Source organism: Manis pentadactyla, chromosome 8 (assembly GCF_030020395.1).
Source record: "Manis pentadactyla isolate mManPen7 chromosome 8, mManPen7.hap1, whole genome shotgun sequence".
In the NCBI taxonomy this organism is placed as follows: domain Eukaryota; kingdom Metazoa; phylum Chordata; class Mammalia; order Pholidota; family Manidae; genus Manis; species Manis pentadactyla.
The window spans coordinates 66,696,773-66,723,004 of record NC_080026.1 but is presented as its reverse complement, the minus strand read 5'-3'; the positions used below and the strand labels follow the sequence as shown (position 1 = coordinate 66,723,004).

The window sequence follows — 26,232 nt, the reverse complement described above, 5'->3', positions numbered from 1 at the left end:
GCAAGAAAGCAGCCACAGACAATATGTAAACAGAGGACGTGCCAATAAAACTTTATTCAAAAAGCAGGCAGCAGGCTGGATTCAGCCTGTGGGCCACAGTTGGTTGGCTCACCCTTGGATGAGAGGGACTGAAAACAGTTCAAGGTGTCTGCCTCAGTGGGCAAGTAGGGAGGAAACAGGATCAAGAGGGAAGCAGGAACCAGGGATCAAGCCATGCTGAGCCTCATCGGCTGAGCTAAAGAGTAAGTCTAGAGGTGACTTTAGTGGGGAGAATGTCACTGGAGGAGCTGTGCCCTGGACTGCTCTGGTCCCTGGACCAGCCTAGGGTGGATGGTGGCCTGAGTGGCACTGTGGCAGCTTGTGGTGATAGAGATTCCAAAGGCCACAGACCTGCCCTGCAGTCCCTGCCAGCCTGGGCTCGCATTTGGGATTTGCAACTGTGCACATCTGAGAACCAGCCCTCTGTTTAGCCATCCACAGTAGAGCCGGATCAGAGAGACACAGCCATCCCAGAGCTCTCAGGAGCATGGCTGTAAGGCAGAAGTGGGAATAACAGTGCCTGCCTCGGCCTCCTGACTGTGACTGAGGACCCTGATCGGGGCGAGCACCAGCACCCGCCCTCAGGAGCCCATCAGGAGCCCTCTACAGGGAGGAAGGCAGCTCCATTCTCAGATGCTACCTCCACCCCAGCCCAGAGCTCCACGGGGGTGGCAGGGAGTACACAGGGAGGAGAGCACGGGGAGGGAGTGAAGAGGTGATGCCCACCCTCATTCAGCTGTGTGGCTCTTCCAGCTAACTGTTGCACAACCAACCACCAGCCAAAGTGGGTCAAGGGGACAATCCTATCTCTTGCACCTAAGCAGCAAGGTGTCTGCTAAAAATATTTCAGAAAAACGAAATCACTGGGTATAAATAGAATATGTCAGCCTCAAAGGATGCCTGGAAAGATCAAGTAAAGGTCCCTGAGCTACAGGAAGACCCCTGCTGCCTCCCTGCCTTACCTCCCACCATTCCCTAGTATGGACCTTATACCCCAACACCTTGTTCTCAGCGTGCAGTTTCTTTCCCCTCATGTCTTAGATGGGGTACCGCAAAAGCAGAGCCCCAGACTTGGGTAATGGGAACTCTCCTCTACAATAGAAATCAGAAGTGGACCACGGGAGCTGGTGTGGGATATCAGAACCCCTGCTACATCATGCCTATCCAACTAACCCTCAAGGACCAGTTCAGACAGAGCTGACTGCTCCTTCTGTGGCTGTCCCTGTGCCCTACCCACTCTTACAGAGCCTAGTCCTATCCAACATCAACCTGTGTCCTTGCGGTGGGCACAGGGACATATGCCCCAAAGGCCTGTGTGCCTGGCTCCTCTCCATGGTGTAGGTGTAAGAAGTGGGTGGAGGATGGATGGAAGATGTCTCAGAGGTGGCAGAAGTGTCCCTGGGACCACTGAGCACCACTGGCCGAAGCTAAAGCCTCAGGTCAAGGGGACCTTTCTCAGGGCCTGGCAGTACACAGGTGCTAAGCTGACAAGACAGAGACCTTTTTCCCCCACCAGGAATATTCCTCACCCCTGTCCTCCAGGGAACACCACGACAGAACTGGGATCCCACCCTCGAGCCCTAGGGAAGTACTTCCTCAGTGGGAAACACCAATTCCCTCCCCGCTCACGTTCTCAGGAACTCCTACCATTGAAAAATAATTTTTGACATGTCTACCTCCCCTCTGGAATACAAACCCATAATGGAGATGTTGTCCTAAGAGAATGTAAGCCACTTAGAGTTGGCTTGGTTTTCTTTTTTATTTTGTTTTTCCAAAAGAACGGCTCAAAGTCAAGAGTCCTTGATGATGTGAAGATTTCTCTTCTCCAGACATTCATGGATCTCCCAGCCACCCACTCAGAGCTGATGCTATTAGCCAGCCAGGACCCTTTGACCTCCATCGTTACCCATACACATGCTCCCACATGGCTCAGTACACCCAGCTGTGGCCCAGACCAACACCCAGTGGAATTACCCTTTTTTGCTTCCAACACTTGTATTCACAATGAATTAAGGTACTTAACAATTGTATGAATGCAGAGAACCCTGCGATGAAGAAGAAAAATGAGGATATGACTCAGAAAGGTCAAAGGAAGCCCTCAGCCCTCCCACAAGTATGTCTGCTTGGTAACATGAACACATTTCAATTCAGAGGAACAGACTTTCAGCTCAAAAGCTCAGCAATGCTCTTTTCCCTGTACATATATATATATATATATGGATGGACTTTTTTTCCCACTATCTCTAGAACCCAAAACTCGGCACCGACCAAGGCACATGGTTCATACTTAATGTATGTTTGATGGATGGATGCATGGTAGATGGATGGGAGGATGGATGGATGGATGAGTGGGGGGTTGAAGGATGGTAGGGAAGGAAGGGAGGAAGGGAGGAAGGGAGGAAGGGAGGAAGGGAGGAAGGGAGGAAGGGAGGAAGGAAGGATCCCCTGCTAAGAAGGCACACACTGATCTTGGTTCACAAAAAGGGAAAATGGAGAAAACAGCAGGAAAAAGAGATGTGCTGCCTCCAACTTTGACTTGGGAGGAAACCTCCCTTGTTCAAACAATGATTTGTTCCTCATTTATAGCCTACTCAAAAGGTCTTCTTTATCCTCCCTTGGAACTGCTTCCAACTTTTCCACTCATCCAGCCCCTTCTCCTGGAAAGATGTTATCTCAGCCTTCTTCCTGACTCAGGCAGAAGCTCAGACTTGTCACGCACCCCTGCTCTCCAACTGCAGCATCCTCCCTTAGGTGACCTGCCAGGGTCACTGGTGGGGATGCAAAGGGAGGCATGCTATCCTCAGTCTGGCAGTGCAGAGAGGAGACCTTCGGGGAAAAAGATCAAGAGCAGGTAGTGGAAAGGCAGCCTGTGCTTGGGGCTCCCTCTAGGTCCTGGGAAACAACAGAAGAGGCCTTTCCTCAGGGTAAGGCGGTGGAGACCAGCATCCTGCCCAGAGGCGAGAGGAGCAGTCCAGAAGGAGGGAGGCTCCCAGCCACACATGTGCTCACCTGCAGTCGGGCTCCAGGAACTAGCAGCCCAAGCTGGGGTAAAGGTCCACAGGGTCAGAGGAGGGGCCTGGCCTGAACGAGGCCATGCCTCTTTCCCTCCCTCCTCAGGGGACGCAGAGCCCAGAGGTCATTCTCAAAGGACAGCCAAGCAGAGCAAACTCTGTCACTATTTAAGCCCTTGTATTCTCTGCCTGGCCTAGGAAGACTGCAGCACAAAAGTGAAAAGGAACCAATAAAAGTATTTCAGGTGAGGGTGGACGTGAGAAGTGAAGGCAGGCCAAGGCCATGGCAGAGGAAAGACCCGGATGCAAAGCTAAAGACTTGGAAACAGGTCAGAGATGCCAGAGAAAGTCAGAGGCAGACAAGAGGTAGAGCCAGGCAAGGGACAGGGACCTGAGGCTTTCCTGGGAGGCTGTGGCCTCTATTCTAGGTGAGGACAGAACTAGAGGGGGCCCACTGGTTCAGTTAGCTACCTAGAGAGGTAAGCTGAGGTCCTCTTTCACTGCCATATGGTAAGATTCTTCCACCATGTGTGCACCTTGGCCAGGTGGCCTAGAAGGATGAGCCAGAGCTTTAGAGCCATCACAATCCAAGCCAGCTTTGCTCTGCTGTTCCCCAGTGTCCCCAGCAGTGACACATATGGCAAGCGTTCAATAAATGCTTACCCAGTGGGTGAACTGAATCTCCATTTGCACACTTGCGGAGTGATGTTGAACAAGTCATTTAATGCTCTAGAATTATCTTGATAATAAAAAAAAATACAATGTGATGACCTGGAGAGGTATGGTGGGGTGGCCCTGATCTACACCCAAGGAATGGAGACGGTAACACCCGTGTGCCAAGCACTGTCCTAAGCTCTTTAGGCACCATTTTACTTTTGGAGGGCAAAGAGACAGAAGAAATGGAAGGGGAAATAAAGGACCTAAGAGGCTCCTGACTTCAATATAGGTGAGCTGAGAGCACCTCCAGGTGTCCCCAGGTGCTGGGGTCCAGCAGAGGCTGGGGGACAGAAGCATGGGGTATAGTGGGAAAATGAACTTGTATCTCCCACGCCACCTGCCCTCTCTCCCAATGCCCCTTGTTCTGAAAGCATTTCAAGAGCGAGCAGAGGTCATATCTGGTTTTTGCAGCCTGTGGCTCAGAAGTGAGCAAGGATAAGTCCTGAGCATCAATCCCCAACCCTGCCTGAAATCTGCTCCCCTGGGAACCTGTCCCTGGCCTCCTCCTGCCCCAGCAGCACTCACAGCTGCCACAGCCCCTGAGACTGAGCAGGGCCTTTCAGGGCTCCATACCCCAGGGTTTTACAGGGCTGCCCTTTGAGGGAAAGCCACTTCTCTGGCCCCAGAGTGTTCCATAAAAAGTGCCAATACAGGAAGGCCCAGAGCAGTGGGGGGTCCTCTGTAATACCTTGATCCAGGTTTCTGCAAGGCAGGTGGTTTGGCCCATTGCCCTGTCAAAGGCCTAACATTGGCTGTGCAGGGCTGGTTCAACCAAGGGAACTTTGGGCACAACCAGTCATGCAATGAGACCACACAGGTGTGCAAGAGAGAGCAGGAGGCAGGCAGAATAGGCCTCAGACAGAGGCAGCTGCAGCCCAACCCTGTGGGAGGCACCATGCTCTGCATTCTGTCACCCGTTGCCCCTCCCCTGCCCAGGCTTATGGGTTTCAGTCCTGGGGAAGCATACGTCCTCTGTCCACAGTCACCTCCCACCACCACAGCACGATTCAAATGCCCTCATGTCTCCCTAGGGAGATGGTAAACCACCGGTCACACTGTCCCCAGCCCAGGCCCTCCCCACCACAACCCTACACAGAGTTGTCTCCTTGGATGCCCAGCCCGCCAGGTCACATTGTCGAGCTACCCCCTACTACCCCCTAGCACCCTGGCCCCTGCCTTTCTCTGAAGGCGACCTCCCAGCTCTCCTTGCCTCAGAATCAAACTCCACCCCTGCTCTCCCAGGCCTCTGGGCCTCTGCATATGTCATGCTCCCTAACGGGAACATGCTGCAAAACAGAGACTAAAGTTGCCCATCTATTTAGTTTGTGAGAATTAAAAGAGAGAACATTTGAGACTTGTGTGACACAGGAACTGGCACATAATAAGTGCTCGATGGGTGTTTGTGCAGTCACTGAATGTTGAATTAATAATTTTTCATCTGCTCTTTGAAAAAAGAACCAAGTAAAGAGATGTCAAGGTATTTACAAAGAGGATACTTCTTAAAATATGAGTAATATGGAAACCACACTGGGAAAAGAGTATGGAAGCTCTGGACTGAAAGAGTCCATATGGATTTGTCCATCTCCAATCAGTCACATCTCCAATTATTTCACATAAATCCAGAGGGAGATACAGAAGGTATCAGTATCTGGGGTATGCATTTCCATGAGAGGCAGGGTTCCTGGCAAGGCTTGCATTTCCAAAGTCAATTATCTCTGCAAGAAGTGGGTCTTCAGCAGGGAAACAGGAAAGTTAAGGATACCTCTACATCTCTGGATAGCAGAAGAGAGAAATCAACCAGGAGCTCTTAACTGGGGCTCATGGTTCTTGAGAAACCCAGGCAGACCTCTCTGGCTCCTGGATAATTAATTAAAGACCAATCACGTGAAGCCAGCTGAAGAACAGGGATAGGAAAACAGATTTTTATTCTTTAAGAGTTAATGCCAGCATCCCCATTCCATCAGAAACTATTTTATTTAGGAAAACACCTTGTATCAGCAGGATCAAAGGCTACCAGCCAGACCAATCTTCATGAAAAAATGAGAATTTACTTCCAAGTCAAGATCCATAGGAAGAAAGCAGAGAGCAGGCAGGGAAGGCAGCAAGAGGGAAGGAGGGTGGGGTATGGGGTGAGGGTGAGGGTGAGGGTGAGCCAACACTGCCCAGCAGGAGGGGACTGGGAACTGCAGAGGCTGTGCAGTTACAATGCAGATGCCCCGTGCTGACCCCCACCATGTGTGACACCACCTCTGAGACGTAGATTCATGGTCCTGTTGAAACCGGGAAAGCTCTGATTTCCCTCTGGGTCGGCCCTGAGTGAGGTGGAGGTAGCTCAGCAGATGCCCAGAGGATGTTTACTTAATTGAGTCCCTAGAAACTAGGTAAGGGCCAGGGGTAATGAAAATCCAAGTTCCCAAGGGAATGTGCTCTCTCTTGCAGGCCTCTCCGGACCTGTGCAGGCTGAGACTCGGCCCATCTCCCTCAGACTGAAAGGGAGAGGCCCCCAGCGCATGGTGACCTTCCATGTAGACAGCTGTCTGCCTCCCTGGTGCTCTGGGCACATTGCTCCATGGTATACCTGAGGGCACTCCAGCCTTGTCTTCATTATACTTCAGGGCCCAAGAAATCGATGTACAACCACATTATCAAGGTAGGAATCCTACTTGAAGGCAAAGGAAGATGAATATCAGGCCAGGGTCAGAGCCACCTGGCCCAGCTGCATCTCGACACCAGACCATTATCAACCCCACACCCAAGCAGGAAACCTGGGCAATGTTTTCATTAAGAGAGCCTGCATTTCCTTCAGGCTTCTAAAAAGCCCAGGTTTCTCTTCCCTCCATCATTAATCAAGCAAAGTGGGCTGTTCAGGGAGACTTCAAAGAGGCAAACAGCAGAAACTGACCTCTGACCAGATCCTCAGACAGGCTCTGGTCATCCAGCAAAGTCCGATAAGCAGACGGCAGAGGGACCGGCTGGGAGGACCAGCTGACGCCCCAATGTCACACTTGAGAAATCCACCCCCAGGCAAGGCCTCTCTGACAAACGGCTGCCAGCCCACCTGTTTTGAGAGAGCGCATCATGGCCAGGCGAGAGGAGGGAGCAGATGGTGGCAGAGGGCAAAGGGGACGCTGCTCACCACTGAATCCAAGGGGAGGGCATAGAGAGTGGGGAGGGGCCCTTGTCCATACCCAAGGCTCTCTGGGCTCCAGATGCACACGTGGCCATCTGCGGCCACAACAGCCAGCAGCTGCCCCCAAGGAGGCCACCTGTGCAGCTGTTCCTGACAAAGGCATTGAGGATCGGCACTGTGGCTGCCAAATGCTCCATCTGTGTCTTTAAGGTGACGGATACTAGTGTAAGTGACCAGACGTCCAAGGAAGCTCTGGAGTGAGGAGGCCCAGTGTTGCTCCACCCAAAAGGATGCTACCGGCAGATTGATAAAAAACAACTTGTAGACAGGGAAGAATCCAGAAATCCCTAAAGAAATAGGGACAAGTAGGGGAGGGGGAGTTTAGAAAAGCTTTAATAGATTGAGCAGAGGAGGAGTGAGTCCATCTATCAAGACGTTCAACAACTTTAAAATGCACAGAGAAGAGAAATTCCAACCTGAGGGAGCCTTTTATAATAATACCACATTAGCCCCCTCGGTTTAATTCAAGGATCAGGCTCCACAGTGACCAGACAACACAGCTTATATCATTTTTCCTGTCCCCCTTTGGAAATACATTTGCATATGAATGGGGAGGCAATGTGACAATATGTCTGTTACTTAAATTGCAGCCCTGAAGTCACCAGGCAATGCAGTTCTGAAGACCAAGAACGTTACCGAGTCTCCTCTAAGCTCGACTGCCCGTGAATCTCAGCCAAAAGTCAGGGTTCTTAGGGACTGGTTATCACATTTATTACTGGTTGAGTCAGACAAGCCCTCAACTAAGTTGTCAAGAAAACAAGAATGAGAAACACCCAAATAAGGCAGTACTTTGTAGGGAAAAATAAACAACACAACACTGCACACTGGCAAATGCAATATTTCGGAGCCACTAGAAGCCACTTATCTCAGTACTGTTTCCTCCAACAGACTTTCTCAGTACTAAATAGGAATCAAGTTGATTTGCTCTAATGGTGCTAGGTTGGCTTTGGAGCACAAAAAGGCCCGACCCCAGGCCTAACAGAAAAAGATGGAGTTTCTGAGGCTGGCTCAGTGGAGAATCCAAGAGAAGGATGATCTCATAAAAATTCCCTCTTCCTGATGGTCCTCATGAAAATTTCTAACCCAGAATTATCATCTGAAGAGCAGCAGGTGGGGGGAGGAACTAAAAGATGGACTTGAGGGCTTCATTTCCAAAAGGATTTTCATTAATTTCATCAAGACAAAGTTAATAATCCATGACATAATTTTTTTTTCTTGAGTTAGTTGTTCTAAACATGTTAGAGTCTTCTCAATAAATCTCACAGCTAGAGGCTAGCAGAAATTAGTTTGCCTTCTACACTGTCATTAAGAAAGAAAGAAGTGGTAATAGCTACTGAGGAAACTTGAAGGGAATGGCTTGTAAATGAGATGAATCTACAAACTGCCCAAGTGGTTGTTGGGCAGGAGTAAATAAATCCACATTTCCCTCTCATCATACGCACACACAAGGAAGCAGACGCAACAAATGGAGATTCCTTTAATTAAGTATTTTATTTATAGGTGTATAAAGAGGCTACTAGAGACAGTTTAACTCATATTAAGACCTGCATTCTTCACAGCCCCTCCCGCAGTCCTTGCTGAGCGTCTCCGACGAGCAGGGTCTGCTGTCAGGAGCTAAGAGGCTCTCCAAGAAGGCCTCTCCTCTTCCACGCAGAGCAACTGACCAAGTGCCCACATGAGGGAGCGGGCAGCACACAAGGCGGAGCCCAAGGCAAGGGGCTCCACGGACGGGACGTGCTCTCCCCGCACTGTGACGCTTTTAGAGAGCACGCTTGGGAACACAGGCAGACCAGATCTTACCAAAAACAAATAAATAAACGAGGCCATGCACACCTTTCTGCACAAACTCTGAACACACATGGCCCCTCCTCTGTAATAACACTATTAATAGAGGTCTTGTTCTAAATGCCTGCTCTGTGTTCTCTCATTTCACTTCTGTTCTGACCCTACAGGGCTGGTAATACTCATGCTCATACTGCTCTCCTGCTGCTACTCCTGCCCCTGCTGCTCTCCTGCTGCTACTCCTGCTCCTGCTGCTACTCCTGCTATTACTTCTGCCCCTTCTGCTACTCCTGCTGCTACTCTTGTCCCTGCTGCTACTCCTGCTGTTACTCCTGCTGCTACTCCTGCCGCTACTCCAGCCCCTACTGCTACTCCTGTTCCTGCTGCTACTCCTGCCACTGCTGCTAGTCCTGCTCCTACTGCTACTCCTGCCCCTACCGCTACTCCTGCTGCTACTCCTGCTCCCATTCCTACTGCTACTATGACTACTGCTACTATGGCTATTACTGCTTCTACTGCTATCTGTCCCCTGTGCTGTTGCTACTTCTACTCCTGCTACTACTACTATTACTGGTACTACTACTACTATTGCTACTGCTGCTACTACTACTACAGGTACCACTGCTACTGCTCCTACTACTACTGCTACTGGTATTACTACCACTACAAGATCTCTGTGATGTTGCTCTTAAATCCTGCTCCTTATGTAGGGCCTGGGTTTCAGCAGGAACAGAGAGAGGAGAGGTGGCCAGGGTTGAGGTCTGGTACTGCATTTGCCACATGTGATGATGACTAGCCACACACCTCAGAGCCGTGCTTGGTTTATGCTCTTAAAGGCTACAGGTCATTTTAGTATGCCTTCCACAGGACTCCTGCGCAGGCCTCCTAGGCCCCCTGCACCTTCCACTGGACCCCTGTGCAGGCCTCTCAGAGCCCCCAATGCCTTCCACTGGCCTCTCAGTCTCCCTTTCTCTCTTGGCCTCCAGAACAGATTCTTTGCATCAAATGTGTCTGATGTGCAACCAAATAGCTCACCTGCACCTCATAGTCAACAGAAAAATGAGTAGTCAGAGGCCTCAACAAGAAGTGTTATCCCTTCCCGCCACCAGCCCCAACCTCCACAGCACACATTTGTGCAGGGAAAGAAGCCCCTGCTTTGCTCCTCAAGGAGGAGTGCAGTGTGACAGGCAAGAACTTGAAAAATGGGAGAAGGGGGGCTGGGGCAAGGCAGGGACAAGGCTGCCATGTGTCTGGAGAGAGACAAAGCCCTTCCAGGAGAGAGAACCTGGGGAGACCTTCCTGGGAGTGAGACCCTCCCAGGATCTAAGCCCACAGAGAGATGGGAGTCCTCTCGCCCCCTGTGCCAAGTAAGGATCTGGGGATGGGCACCTGCCGCCTGAGCTGCACCATCTCATTCACATTCACCCATGTAGCAAGTGGGGGTAATAAACACAGGGACTCAGTCAGAGACCCTTCTTTGTTCCTGGCTTCTTCTCCCAAACTCCAGAAAGGAGGAAGGCAAAGCAGGCCAGCAGCACCCAAAAATCTCACACTTTGCATGAAGTGCCCCCCACCTCTGGCCCATACACCCAGGGCTCTCAAGTTCACGGGCCGTGCAAGGCCCTTGGCCCACTCTCTCAGCCAACCTTTCACCGCCTTAGAAAGACCACAGATATTCTGAGGCTCCCTGGGGCAGTGGACATGGGGTGGTGGGAATTGCTCCAGCTAAAATTAGTGTCACTCTTCACACATGCCTGAGTCTAGAAAGTATAACTAGCTTCAAATGCTGAATGGCAAGCACATTGCATGCACGAACTTCTGGACAATTTTCATAAACTTATTTGGGAGAAATTTCCTTCTGTTATATGGTTCCTACCAAGCATCAAACTTTTCTTGTGCACGATATTCTTAATGGAGCAGTGGTTTCCGGGCTCCCAGAGGACAACCTCCCTTGTACTTCATTGTTACCCCCAAACACCCACTTCGCAAAACAGATACACAGCTCCACGCCCTACCTCCAGGCCTCAAGAGAAGCTAACACTAGTTGCACTGATACTGAAGCAGTGGTAGACAGACTGAATGGAAATACTCTGTGCCTCTGACCTTGGAAGGAATGCAGCAGGTGGGCCTGCCATGGGCCTGCCCTCTCACCTCTCCCTGCTCAACTGGGACTCCAGCAGGGTCCTGATTTACCTAAGCCTTAGCACACAGCAGGTAAGATGGGACAGCCTCTAGTTGTTTCACAAGAGTTATCTCTCTGTGATTGACTTCCTACAGGGAAGAGCCTAAACAGGTTCAAAATGAACCTACCAGATAAACACACCCCTACAATACAGTCGTCACAGAAGCCTAAGAGACAGTAATCTCCTTACTCCCGAAGCATGTAACTTTTAAATACACAAGGCACCCAGTGAGCCAGGATGCACTGTCTGCTGACAACACACATAATTGCCTGCTAATGCTGTTCAGAGGCACTGCCCAGTCCACTGGTTTCAATTTCAGCAGATGATAGAGTCCTGGTAATTAAAGGCGGTGGGCAACATTGCTCAGCTGGAGCTGAGGCATATCGTTGTCTCAGCAGGCCAAGGACACGGGTGAGACTCCCTCCTGGTGGGAGCTCAGGAGGTGAGCACTGACCTGCAGCATCTGGAGGTAGCCTTCCTGGGGGTCACAGAGCAGGGAGGAGATGCGGTGGTTGTTCCTCATGCATTTCTGGTTGTCTTTTGCAGATGGGAAGATCTGCCGGACCACGGTCATCCTGCCAAGAGCACTGTGGACCAGATCCAGGATCTCTGGGTCACTGATTTCCTGCAAAGATAACCAGACCCGTGCTTACTATTGACTCATGAACTATGTCTACAGAAGGCTTATGAGGAGGCATGGAGACCCATAGCCTGAATATCTGATGCCAAAGGGGTGAAGGGATTGGGCCCAGGTCACACAGTTCTTTACTTACAAATAATACTTGCTAACCCAAAAATGCAAACAAAATTAGTCAGCATCTTCCCTGAAGACCAGAAAAAGGTGTCTGCAGCTAAACCACCAATGCTTGGGCTTCCATGGGCCCGGCTCTGAAGAACTGGGACTGTCTAATGTCATGGTAGGCATTAGATGGAAGTAAGGGCTAGATTTCCTGTTTGGAGTCATCTACCTGATTTAGAGAAGAAAAATCAGTTTTCTCTGACATATTTGACCAAAATGCAGTGAGTTTCCCTTGCTTCTTTAATAATTAGATTTGTCTTTTTAAAAAAAGATTTGCATACAAATTTTGAAAATACATCCACTCAATTATCCGTTCATTCATTGCACAAAATCTACCCAACATCTCCTTTGTGGTTTGTTCTGTATTAAGTACTGGGGAGACAGCCATGAAAGAATCAGGCCTAATCATATCAAGTGAAGCTCAAGGTCATCATAGGATAAAATATATTGAGTGAGGTAATAAGGAAACCGAGGGGCGAAGTAATAAGGAAACCAATTGTGCTTCCATGCATGCTATGCTCTTTAGACACACTATCTCAACAACCCTAGGAATTCTGAGGTAGATCTTGTTATTACCCCATTTCAATGAGCATGCTCAAGCACAGAAATAGTAAAGGGAACAGGCCACAGGGAGCTCTCTCCAGGATGAGGCTTCTATAAGGAATTAGCATGGAACCTGAAGGTGAACTTGTTAACTAGTTAGGCAAAGTGCTTGTATGGGATCGGGGGGAGGCAATGCAGAGTGGACTCGGTGGTAGTGCTGTTGAAGACAGAGGCAGCGTGTGACAGCTTGTGGTTCCTTGTTCCAGGTAGAGGCCCTAGGGAGTGAAAAACACGCCACAGGCCTCCCAGCCTGGACCTGGAGGGGCAGGTGGTCAAATGCAGCCCTGGAGCTCCATTCAGGGCCAGATGTAGGAGCTGGGGGGGGGGGGGGGGAGGTGCTCAGCAATCCCTGCTAACGGCAAAGAGGAGCCTTGAGGGCTCTGAGGCACCGAGTAGGCACAATCAGATTTACATTTTTAAAACCTCTGGCTGCCATAGGGAGGGTGGATTAGAGACTAACACGGCTTTCAGTGCTGAGAGCAACACAGGAACTACAAAACATAGAAATCAGCATAAACCTAGGGTTTTATTGGTGGGAGAGGCAGTGTAAGAAAAGCTCTGGTCCATTGACTGTCTTTCAAAAGTGATGAAATTGGTGGTTGGTTGCAAATCAAGATTTTAACTGTGAATAACTGTTTTAAAGTAGGTCTTACATTGCCCTTCTTACAGAAGACAGTCTAAATTTGAGACAATGAGATAATAAAATTGGAGCTATTGGGGTTAGAAATAAATGAGCAAGGGTTTTAAAATCAAACAACATGACACATTAAGGGATAACTGGTAAATAATATATTTCAGGAGCTATCTTAAGAACCAGATGGGAGCATGGAGACTGGTCAGCTGAAATGACATGCTAGATCAGGGAGAAAGAAGAAATTAAGAGTTGCACCCTTTTAGAAGGATCAGTAGTTCCCAAGTATTCTGAATTATAGTAATCTCAAAAGGATCAAAGCACTACTATGCAGTGAGTCTAGGTTTAAACCACTAAACTTTGTGTTTCAGACTGTTGAAGGCTATTCCAGCTGTTTAAGATAGTTTCAGGGAAAATGGTCTGGTTGGATTGGGAGTGAAGGACAATCAGAGGTAGAGAAATTGGTGGAAGTGTTCATATTCCAGGACTGTAGGTGACCTGAACCCAGTGGGGCTTCAGGAGATGGAACAGAGCCTATATGGAGGCTGGACATTTAAGCTCTGCTCTGCTCTTAGCTGCCCTGCTAACAGAGACCCTCCCTGCAAGCATAGGCTCGTGGGATGAGAGAAACTGCATTCTGATTTAACAGTAAGTAGGACAGTAAAATAGAGCAGTGATAGACTAGTTAGCTCTACCTGGAGAGGAATAGAGGATTTGGGGAGGAAATTATTTTTATCTAGAAAAAACATGAGGTCATGAAGAATGTAAGTTGAATTATGCATAAAGGGGGTTAACCAGACAGAGTGCTGCGGAGAGGAAATGGTTGTGTTCCATACCTTTTGCTTTTCTAACTTACTCTAGATGGCAGAGCTGCTGTAGAGGCTCTTTTATTGAACCCCTCCTACACCCTCAACTTGCCAGAGGGTCAGTGGCACTGAGCACTGACCACTGCACTTCAAACAAGGCCCTGGACATCTGTAAGGAGCCTGACTTACAGGGCTCAGTATCCTGCTGGTAAGTGTGACCATCACCTTCCCTGACAACCTGAGGCAGGACCTGGGGTGAGTGGCTTAGTGAGCCATGGGCAGTGACAAAACAAACAAGGGGCCTTGGCCCCAACCCTCAGCTGCCCCAGCTGCCCCAATCCCCAGACTCTTCCTTTGATTCTGGCTGCCCAGAATTTCTTAAGCAATTGGCTCGGCTCTTCCTAGCTCATTAGCTGCCCCGTGCCTTCCTCACAGTGAGGACGCACTGGATCTCTGCACACCTTCCTGTCTCCCACAGCCCAATTTCCATGCACTCTCTCTGGGTCAAAGCACATGCACTGTCTGCCCATGCACTCCCAGCCATCTGCACTTCTGGGCCTGTCCTTACCATCAAGTACAGGGATAGCTGCAGTCAGAATCTAAGAACCCACGGAAACGACTCCCCCAGATCCCTTGTGGGCAATGAAAAGGGTCACCTCTTCTCCCAGGGCTATGTCCTTTCCCTTGAGAATTCTGAACCTGCCTCATCAGTCAGTTCCAGTAGCACCATACCATACTCCCTCCTGTCCTGTTGGTGCTGCTGGGTCCCTTCAGTACCACAGGGGTGCACACAGGGATGCACACACTCCCTGCTTGCTGCCGTCAGGCACTGCCTCCGGGCTGCCATGAGAGGTCTAACCTCTGCGCCTTCCTAAGCATGCAGAGGGCAATCCAAGCAGCCAACTTACACAATCCACTTTGAGAACAAACTGTCCCTTTGTTCCAGTTGGACAATCCTTCTAGATAGTGCTCCTGATGAGCAGAAGCAGCAGTACAATGTGTATATAGTGTGTGACCTCCCCTGACCTCACTGAAGTCAGCAAGTCAGCAGCGGAATCAGTACACATCATACCCATTTGCTCACTGGAGTACACAGCCTCAAAATAAATCTTGCAGATTTTCTTGCTTTTTACACTGAACCTGTGAAATAGACCTTATGCACAAATATTATATACATTAAGAAAGAGTTATAAAATGATTTCAGTGCACCTTGTGTCAAGCAAAGAAATAAAATATACTCTGCATTTGGGGCAATGCCTGCTCCCCAAATGTATACCCCTTCCTCCTCACAGCTCCTGTATGAAACCCAAAGAATGTATCACTTGGCTTGTATGATTTGTTTAGCTTTGTGTAAATGAACGTCTTCATGCCACCTACTGTTTTAACAGAGTGGTTCTCAAATTTGGTCGTGTTGCTGAATCACCTGGGGAACTTGACAAAATGGCAGAGGTCCAACCCTGTCCCACTTCAACAGCAAAGCCTCTGTTCTTTATTAGCTCCCCAAATAACTGCAATACTCATTGTTTAAAACCCACTGGTCTAACATCAAGTTTTGTGATCTATTCATGGGGTGCAATTCTAGCTTATTCATTTTCACAGCTGTACACCATTGTATTGGATGACTATGCCACCATTTATCACCCTATTGTTGATTATCATTTGAATGTTTTTGTTTGCTATTACAAACAAAGCCGCTACACGTTTTTCGTGTTTATGTATCTTGAGGCACTTATATTGGAATTTCATTAGGATATATATACCTGGAATTAGAATTCCTCCATAGGAGAATATGCATATGTTCAAATTTGCCAAATTTACAAAGTGATCATACCAGTTTATAACCATGCGTGTTGTTTTACATCCTTGCCTACATCTAATATTGTTTTACTTCCTAAGATTTGCCAATCTGGTGAGTATGAATTGGTACATCACTGGATTCTAATTTCCAGTTCCTTAATTCTTAATAGGGCTTAACATCTTTCATACCTTTATGAATCATTTGTGTTTCCTTTCTTGTGTTTGTGCTTTCGCCCAGTTTCCATTAGGGTGGGTCTCTTCCATGTTGACTTGTGGAATTTTTTTGTTTTAATTCTGGGTCCTAAGTCTTTGTCACATATGACAAATATCTTCTCCAGTTTCTGGAATAGTTAGTAGAACTATCCTATAACCCCATTTAACCTGTTGTTTTCTTTGGAGAAAGATTTTTATTAGTAATTAAATTCCCTTATTTTTGAATAAGGATTTTTGCTCATTTTCCTTCTCTACCCTAAGGCATTTTTTTTTTCCCTAAAATTTCAGCCATGTTGTCCAAACTTTCCAACTGATTGGCATAAGCTGTTCACAATGTCTCTCTGCTTCTCCTCTCCATGTGAATCTCTGTGTGAAGTTACAGGCTTTCATTCACTTCTAGCAATACTTGTGCCCTTTCTCTTACTTTGATGCAAAAGTTTGCCTATTTGATAAATCCTCTTTATAAAAAAGTAAGTTTCAGCTTAACTGATACTCTTTTACATGTTGGCTTCCTAGTTCATTAATTTCTATTCCTATCTTTATTATTTTTATATTCCTATGTTCTTTGGATTTATTCAGTGGTTACGATTTCTACTTTTTAGGCATGAAGCTTAACTGATACATCTAACACTTTGTATCTTTTCCAGTGAAGTATTTAAGACAATAAATCTACACCCAAACATTGCTTTAGCTGTGTCCCACAAGTTATCATATATATTAATACTGTATCATTCTTCTTAAAATTCCACTTTGATCTAGTTTTGACCCATGAGGAATTTACTAGGGAAATTTTCAAAAATTTCCAAACATGAGGGTATTTTCTTTTAGTCATCTTCCTATCTCTTTCTAAGTTAAATGCATCATGACCTGAGAATGCTAGTCGTTTAAAATTTATTGGCCCTGCTTTGTGATCCATCATGTAGCCGCTGTTTCACATCATTCCCTGTCCAGTTGTTGGTCTAGATGGTCTATTTTTAGGTCTGTTGATCAGGAAGGTGTCTGTTTCTCTCTGTATTTTCAAAAACTCAGCTTGAGTATTTTATGAGTCACATGCAAGTTTCAAATGATAACTCCTTGCTGAATTTAATCTTTCATCATTTTTCTCTACCTTCTTTATTTCTATTAACCCATCTTGCCTTATAGTCTAATGTGTCTGATATGAATACAACTATACCAGTTTGATTTTGGTTAGTAGCTCTGCCGGCTCTAAATTTTTCCATCTCTTTGCTGTCTATCTTTCTCTGTCTCACAGTTTAGTTGGACTGTTATAAACAAAACATACCAGATATTTTTACAACTGTCTTTGACTTTTCAGTAGAAATTTCAGTCCATTTATACTGGACTATGATTAGCTACATATTTGGATCAGCTTCTATTATTTTATATTTTACTGTAATAAAATATTATTACATATTTTACTGTTTCCCTTTTCTTTTTAGCCTCCCCTTTAAATGATTATTTTCTTATTTTTATTATATCTCCCTCTTTTGGAACTTTTATTCTGTTTTATTCTTTTACTGGTTATCTGAGATACATTAATATGCATCCTGAACCAAGTGTGAAGTTTATCAGTATTTTTTACTCTCTCTTTCAATATTTATCTCCAATTACCATCATTCCAACTAATGTGGTAACAATGACCAGTATTTTAATTCTTTCTTTCTTAAGGCCCTCCTATTACACATCACTTACACTGCTTTCTACCGTTAATATTTGCCTATTTAACCAGTATTTATCAATACATTAGTTAGATGTTCTTTTCAGGACCTCAAAATCTCACACCCAGGGTCATTTTCCTTCTCCTGAAGTACATCATTTAATATTTCCTTTAATATGGGTTTGTCCATGATAAACTTAGTTTTGTTTGCTGGAAAATACCTTTATTTTGATCTTACTCTTGAAAGAGGAAATTGTAAGCTGACAACTAGCTTCTCTTACTTAGCACATTGAATATAATATGGCACTGCCTTCGGACTTCCATTTTTCTCCAGTGTATTAACTTCCTTTGGCTGAAACAACAAATTACCACAGACTCAGTGGCTTAGAACAACAGGATTTATTCTGTCATGGTCCTGGAGGCCAGAAGACCCAAATAAGTCTCCCTGGACTGAAATTAAAAGTTGGCAGGGGAGCAGCCTACTGCAGATTCTGGGGGAACTTTGCTCCTGGCCCCCGCAGCTTCTGGTGGGTGAGTGGCTGCCAGCCTTTCTCGGTTTGTAGCCACATGACTCCCATTTCTTCCTCTGTGACCACAGTGCCTTCTCTTTTCCTCTCTACTTAAATCCCCTTAGGCTCCCTTTTACAAGGACACATGGGATTACATTTAGGGCCCACCTAGATAATCCAAGATAATTTCCTCATGTCAAAATCATTAACCTAATCTGGGAACACTCACAGTTTTCAGGGATTAGGCCCTGGCTATCTTTAGGGCCATCATTCAGCCCTCTACCTCCAGATATTAGGGATCAGCTGAGCTGCCACTCCTTTGAAAATGACCTATGTTTTCTGTCTGGATGCTCTTTAGATTTTCTTTGTCTTTGGTGTTCTGCAGTGTCAGACTGTGAGATGTCCAGGTGTGTATTTTTTTTTAATTTTTTATTAAGGTATGATTGATATACACTCTTATGAAGGTTTCACATGAAAAAACAATGTGGTTACTACATTTACCCATATTATCAAGTCCCCACCCAGACCCCAATGCAGTCACTGTCCAACAGTGCAGCAAGTTGCCAGAGATACTCTATGTCCCTTCTCTGTGATACTCCCCGTGATCCCCCACACCATGTGTACTAAACATAATACCCCTCAGTCCCCTTGTACCTCCCTCCCCACCCGCCCTCCCGCACCCCTCCCATTTAGTAACCACTAGTTCATTCTTGGAGTCTCTGAGTCTGCTGCCATTCTGTTCCTTCAGTTTTGCTTCATTGTTATACTCCACAAATGAGGGAAATCATTTGGCATTTGTCTTTCTCTGCCTGGCTTATTTCACTGAGCATAATATCCTCCAGCTCCATCCATGTTGTTGCAAATGGTAGGATTTGTTTCTTTCTTATGGCCGAATAGTATTCCATTGTGTATATGTACCACCTCTTCTTTATCCATTCATCTACAGATGGACACTTAGGTTGCTTCCATATCTTGGCTATTGTAAAAAGTGCTGCGATGAACATAGGGGTACATATGTCTTTTTGAATCTGAGAAGTTGTATTCTTTGGGTATATTCCAAGAAGTGGGATTCCGGGGTCAAGTGGTATTTCTATTTTTTGTTTTTTGAGGAACCTCCATATTGCTTTCCACAAAGGTTGAACTAGCTTACATTCCCACCAGCAGTGTAGGAAGGTTCCCCTTTCTCTGCATCCTTGCCAACATTTATTGTTCTTAGTCTTTTTGATGCTGGCCATCCTTACTTGTGTGAGGTGATATCTCATTGTGGTTTTAATTTGCATTTCTCTGATGATTAGTGATGTGGCGCATCTTTTCATGTGTCTGTTGGCCATCTGAATTGCTTCTTTGGAGAACCGTCTCTTCATATCCTCTGCCCATTTGTTAATCGGGTTATTTGCTTTTTGGGTGTTGAGGTGTATAAGTTCTTTATATATTTTGGATGTTAACTCCTTGTCAGATATGTCATTTACAAATATATTCTCCCATACTATAGGATGCCTTTTTGTTTTGTTGATGATGTCCTTTGCTGTACAAAAACTTTTTAGTTTGATGTAGTCCCATGAGTTCATTTTTGCTTTTGTTTCCCTTTCTCGAGGAGATGGGTTCAGGAAGAAGTTGCTCATGCTTATATGCAGGAGTTGTTTGCCTATGTTGTCTTCTAAGAGTTTTATGGTTTCCTGACTTACATTCAAGTCTTTAATCCATTAGGAGTTTACTTTTGTGTATGGAGTTAAACAATAATCCAGTTTCATTCTCTTGCATGTAGCTGTCCAGTTTTGCCAACACCAGCTGTTGAAGAGGCTGTCATTTCCCCATTGTATGTCTATGGCTCCTTTATCATATATTAATTGACCATATATGGTTGGGTTTATATCTGGGCTCTCTAGTCTGTTCCATGGGTCTGTTCTTGTACCAGTACCAAATTGTCTTGATTACTGTGGCTTTGTAGTAGAGCTTGAAGTTGGGGAGCATAATTCCCCCTGCTTTATTCTTCCTTCTCAGGATTGCTTTGGCTATTCAAGGTCTTTTGTGGTTCCATATGAATTTTAGGATGATTTTCTCTAGTTCGTTGAAGAATACTGTTGGTATTTTGATAGGAATTGCACTGAATCTATAGATTGCTTTAGGCAGGATGGCCATTTTGACAATATTAATTCTTCCTATCCATGAGCACGGGATGTGTTTCCATTTATTGGTATCTTCTTTAATTTCTCTCATGAGTGTCTTGTAGTTTTCAGAGTATAGGTCTTTCACTTCCTTGTTTAGGTTTATTCCTAGGTATTTTTTTCTTTTTGTTGCAATTGTGAATGGAATTGTTTTTCTGATTTCTCTCTCTGCTTGTTCATCATTAGTGTATAGGAATGTAACAGATTTCTGTGTATTAATTTTGTATCCTGCAACTTTGCTGAATTCAGATATTAGATCTAGTAGTTTTGGAGTGGATTCTTCAGGGTTTTTTATGTACAATATCATGTCATCTGCAAACAGGGACAGTTTAACTTCTTCCTTGCCAATCTGGATGCCTTTTATTTCTTTGTGTTGTCTGATTGCCGTGGCTAGGACCTCTAGTACTATGTTGAATAGAAGTCGGGAGAGTGGGCATCCTTGTCTTGTTCCTGATCTTAAAGGAAAAGCTTTCAGCTTCTCACTGTTAAGTATAATGTTGGCTGTGGGTTTGTCATATATGGCCTTTATTATGTTGAGGTACTTGCCCTCTACACCCATTTTGTTGAGAGTTTTTATCATGAATGAATGTTGAATTTTGTCAAATGCTTTTTCAGCATTTATGGAAATGATTATGTGGTTTTTGTCCTTCTTTTTGTTGATGTGGTGGATGATGTTGATGGATTTTCTAATGTTGTACCATCCTGTTCCCTGGCATAAATCCAACTTGATCATGATGGATGATCTTTTTAACGTATTTTTGAATTCAGTTTGCTAATATTTTGTTGAGTATTTTTGCATCTAGTTTCATCAGGGATATTGGTCTGTAATTTTCTTTTTTTGTGGTGTCTTTGCCTGGTTTTGGTATTAGAATGATGCTGGCCTCATAGAATGAGTTTGGAAGTATTCCCTCCTCTTCTATTTTTTGGAAAACTTTAAGGAGAATAGGTATCAGGTCTTCACTAAATGTTTGATGAAATTCAGCGATGAAGCCATCTGGTCCAGGAGTTTTGTTCTTAGGTAGGTTTTTGATTACCAGTTCAATTTTGTTGCTGGTAATTGGTCTGTTCAGATTTTCTGTTTCTTCCTTGGTCAGCCTTGGAAGGTTGTAGTTTTCTAGAAAGTTGTCCATTTCTTCTAGGTTATCCAGTTTGTTAGCATATAATTTTTTGTGTATATTTTGTTTCTTTGTGCCACTGATCCTTGGGCTTCCTAGATCTGAGGTGTTGATTTATTTCAGTAATTCTAGAGAATTCCTAACCATAAACTCCCCATTGTTCTTTCTTTCCCATTATCTCCTATTTTCCTCTATAAATCCTCTGTCTTCATTCTACCTTCCCCATGTCCTTCCTTCTTAACGGCCCCTTTATATTTTCCATCTGTTTGTTTCTCTGGGCTATGTTTGAAATAATTTCTTCATACTTTCCAGTTCATTAATTCTCTATTTGTGTGTACTTTGATATTTTACTTATCCTTTAAAATATTCAACTTTAATTATTAGGTTTTTCATTTCCCAAAACTCTGTTTATTTCTCAATTCTGCTTCACTTTAAATGCCTTTTAGCCCTTGTCCATATTTTCCAGCATCTTTGTTTTTTGAAACATATTTAAGCATGCTTAATAGTCTACGTCACATAATTCTCATATCTAAAGTCATTTCAGATTTGATTAAACTGTCCTTTTCTTTTTCCTGGCTCTCGTTCATGGTGATTTGCCCTCCGCTCCCTCCTCCCTTCTTTTCCTGTAGGCAAGTTTATTATCCTTTAAGCATTATGAATTCCTTGAAGTCTGACTGGAATCTTCATACTTCAGCGAGTATTTATGCTTCTTCTACCATCTGCCTAGGACACTATCAATCGACAACCACAGAATTCAATATTAACCTTCCCTTTGAGCTATGTTAGGCACTGCAGATGGTATGATTTGATTCATGAACCCGCACAAAGCTTATCAATTCTCAAGAAAAATTTCCCTCTCCAGGTAATTCCAAGTCAAGATGGGAGACTTCCCTTGCTATCCCATTCTGCACAGTGAGTTCATGTCTAGTCGCCTCCTACACCGAGGATCTAAGTTTCCAGCTTTATGGGGAAATATCTTACTAGGCCCTGCATCTGATTGGTTCTCGTTCTCATATTTCTATGCCCAACACAGCCAGAAGAATAAAAGCTCTAGGTCTCCACAGTTTGGCCAATAGATTCAAGGTAAAAACTAAATTTGAAGCTCATGTATTTCTTATAGTTCCCATTTTCACTTTATATTTGGCCTCTGTGGACATTATTCTTGACTTCCCAGTAATCTATTTTAAAATATATTTTTAAATGTATCCAGGGCTTTTTTTTCATTCTTTTTCTTTGGGGAGTATCATTAAGGCTAGTTACTTTTCCATAAAGACATATTAGTAAACCTTTATATAGAATTTTCATTATTTAGCATATGAACTAGCCCTTTTTGGTGACACACACCTATCTCCCAAACTCCTCATATGTCTTGGCTGTGTGACTGACTAAACCTGTTATTATGCTACAATTTATAGTTGCTTCATTTGATTGCCTTTGCCCAAGGTCCTCGTCATTAATAATAGAAGGAGAACTATTTCTGTGGTCCAAGAAAAGCACGTGAAACCCTCCCACTTGGTCAAATTCCAAGTGTATTCTTAAATAATCTCCCTATTGTGGGTTCAAGAAAGTGAGTATTTTGTAGGTTCTACCTTATTTCATTTGTTGCTCCAGAAATATCCTCCCTGAATTTCTCAGTTACCTTCCCCTCCTACAATCTATTAGGCTCCACCCATAAATCCTCTCCCATCCATAAGGTTAATGTCAGAGGTTCTCTCTCTGAGTGACTATGGTGACTATAGGAAGGTTGCAAATGGATCATCTTTAGAGATAGTTAAAATGTAGAGTCTAGAGCATATATTAATTAATGGAATTGGAATAGAGTGATGGCAAAATACTGCTGGGTCTAACTCCTTTTTCAACGGAAGAAGTATTTGTAGTTTTATAACAAAAATACTACAACAACAAAACCAAGGAGAGAAGAAAACTAGGATGGAGCTCCCAATTAGCATCACATCCTTCTGGCCAGTCATGGGGGAATAAGATGCTCTGTGTCTTGTAGCATATGTAAAGAAAGATTTCTATGAATACAATGCAATGTGAGACTTGCTTCATGCACTGAATAATAAAAATACATGCTGCTTCTAATTTTGTACTGAAAATGCATTCTGAAGCTTAGATCATCTTCATTTTCAGTCAAATATATTATTAGGAAACTTCTATAAATCTCCACTTACAAAGAGTTAAGACTAAAGAAAAGCTAGATGAATTCTAAAGAAAAGCCAATCCTCACATCCCCTAGAAGGCACAATTTTAATTTACTGATTGAAAGCAAAATTTTCCTTAGCACAATAAGGAATAGAATGAGATCTGATTGCCTCCATTCAGAGGCAACAAGAGTCCTCAGCCACAGTCTCTGGCTGGCTTCAGGGGGACTTCCTATTTCACAAAAATTTAAGTACACACATATGTGTGCATTTTCTTGTGGAGAAAGCCCAGAAGCTGTGCTAGGTTTTCAACGACACTTTTTGATCCAAAAATGTTGATGAACAACTGATACTGGAGCTAGTGATGGTTTCTAAGGTGCTCCTTGTTGCTAACTAGGAGAATAAAAATGATGATGAAAACATCCACAGGGATACTGGGGACACCAGAGTTTCAGTATCTGTCTCTTAGACACAGCTCCTTCTTCCTCCCTTCCATTCAAGACTCCGGTGTAATAGCAACAAAAAAATAGAATCAAAGAAGCCATGGCATTTATGTGATGACTACTATGCAACTATAAAAATGACTAAATAAATCTACAGCACTGCATTATCTCCTGTATACATGTAGGTAATAAAGTTGGGAAAAATAGAAAAGAAAGAAAGAAAAGGAAGAGGAAGTTACACAATGATCTATCAAATAAGGTACATTTATGGTAGAGTTATATGTAATGCAAATAAAAACAGATCTGAAGGGCACACATTGACTTCAGGAGAGTAGTTGCTGCAGGGGAAATGGAAAAGGTAACAAACAGATTCACTGCCTATCTAACAGCCTTGCCCCTCTTATTCTACGCTGGCATAATCCTAGTGTGAACAGATACCTATCCCTCCACCAGAGGATTGAAGTCTGGGGAGGTGCCTCCTGTGCCCAAAACCACAGATACATCCTGCTTGATCTGAGCCAGCCTGGGTGGTCCTCCTACCTGAGGCAGATTTAGGGGAGGAACATGTCTCCATTTCTGGTTATTGAGGGGGTTCTCCTTGGAGACTCAAAGAAGTTTCCTCAATCCTAAGAAGACCAAGAAGAAACAGCACCTTTCTGCCTCTGAGGCTTGAATAGGCGACATTCCACTTGACAGCAGGCCCAGCACACTGAGGACGACAGAACAGGGGTCCTGGGGATACTAGTTAGCCTCTGAGTCACTCTGCCCTGTAACCTCATGACCTACCTCTGAGCCTTCTCTAGGTGAGATAATAGAGCCTCAGACCATTTAGGGAAACAGGATTCAGGTTTTTCTGAAAAAATGATCTGACTGACACACAGTTTAATGGGACTGGTAAGTGGGTACAGAGCAGACTTCATTTATATTTGAAATGATCGATTTCTTAAAAGTTGAGATATCTCAAATATAGCCAAATTTGAATGGTAGATATGTAGGTGTTGGTTATATCATGCTCCGTGTCTTTGAAGCTTCTTAGAAATTTTTATGTAACACAGAAAGAGTCATTGCAGAAGTCTTACTCCAAATCTGAGTAACAAAAAGGATACATTTTTATAATTAGGAGAAATATTCAAGACAGCAATTGAAATGGTAAGGATCTCCTTTTTCTAAATATACATTTTGGCCAACCTGATGTAAAACTCATGCACAAATAAGTTGTTGTCTAATCTTTAAGACTTTGGTAAAATTTCTGAACCTTCTGATGTCAGGGGAAAATATTATTAAACATGTATGTAGAACTCTAAACTTACATAGGTCTGTGCAATCACATTATTAGTCTTTTCTTCTTATTCCTCAAAAAAGACCTAGATCTATCAAACATCTGTGTAGTGCCAGCATTATTCTATCTCTGGAGAATTAATAGAGTTTATTTCCTTCCTAAAACCTATGGCATCAGTAATCTAAAGTTGATGATAGTAAAGAAACTTCACACTCAAGCCTGGTTTCACAGAAGTTGAGAAAATAGGAGGATTCAATAAAGTCATAGTGAAAAAATTACTCCCACTGAAGTCAACAGGCTTTTAGATCCCTATGGAGGATTCCAGTCCCTATGGAGTTTGAGGCAAGGCAAGCTAGGGCTCCAGGGGGACACAGGCATCCTAGTCAGGAAGAGAGCGTGGGAGGGAGTCACAAAGCTGACGCTGGCTACATGCCCAGGACAGAGGACAGCGCAAGAAGAGTGTCTTCTGAACAGTTTTTCTGACCAAGCACATGACTTGTCTCATGAGTCATCCCCTAAAAACTCACGGGGTATGTGTGAGTCTCCCTATTTTACATGGGACAGAGAAAGCTGCCATAGACGATTCCTTTGTTCCCCCAAGTGCGGTCCATGGACCAACAGCATCCAGATCATCTGTGGCTTGAAAGAAACACAAACTCTCAGGCCGCACCTGGACCTAGCTAATCAGAACCTGCATATTGACAAGGTCCCCTGGTGATTTACAGGCAAGTTAAAATTTCAGAAGTATACTACATAGTGAAGGGAAGAGAGTACAGAATCGGGAATCAATGGGCTCGGGTTCCAATCCTGGCTTCTCCTCTTCCTGGCTATGTAACTTGGACAAGGCACTTCATTTCTCTGAGTGTCATCTGTAGATGGGTAACGGTACTTCCTAGGCTTTTTTACTTAATTCAGTGACTTTAATTCAGTGGGATCCAACGTGCCTAGCACAGAGCATGCAGAGGGTACTCCTTATTTTTCTAATGCAAAAACTAAAGCTCTTTCTACAACCTTTGAAAGCTCACAAAAGACCTGTATCAGCCTGGTCTCCAGGCAAGCCAGAGCAGCCTTTTTTCTGCCTCCCTCCTTTTGCCCCATTGCCCCTGCAGCCCTGTCCACCCCTCTAAGGAAGCCCATGGCAGACCACCC

The 26,232-nt window shown here is 44.7% G+C and overlaps 1 protein-coding gene across 1 annotated transcript in view; it reads right to left on the bottom strand.

Annotated features, from left to right (window-relative positions):
- The window catches only part of GRID1 (glutamate ionotropic receptor delta type subunit 1), a 692,973-nt gene that overhangs the window by 194,734 nt on the left and 472,007 nt on the right, over nt 1-26,232 (bottom strand). Inside the window, exon 6 of the mRNA XM_036926584.2 lies at nt 11,377-11,547. Coding sequence (XP_036782479.1) covers nt 11,377-11,547 — 171 coding nt within the window. The remainder of the gene's footprint in view (nt 1-11,376; nt 11,548-26,232) is intronic.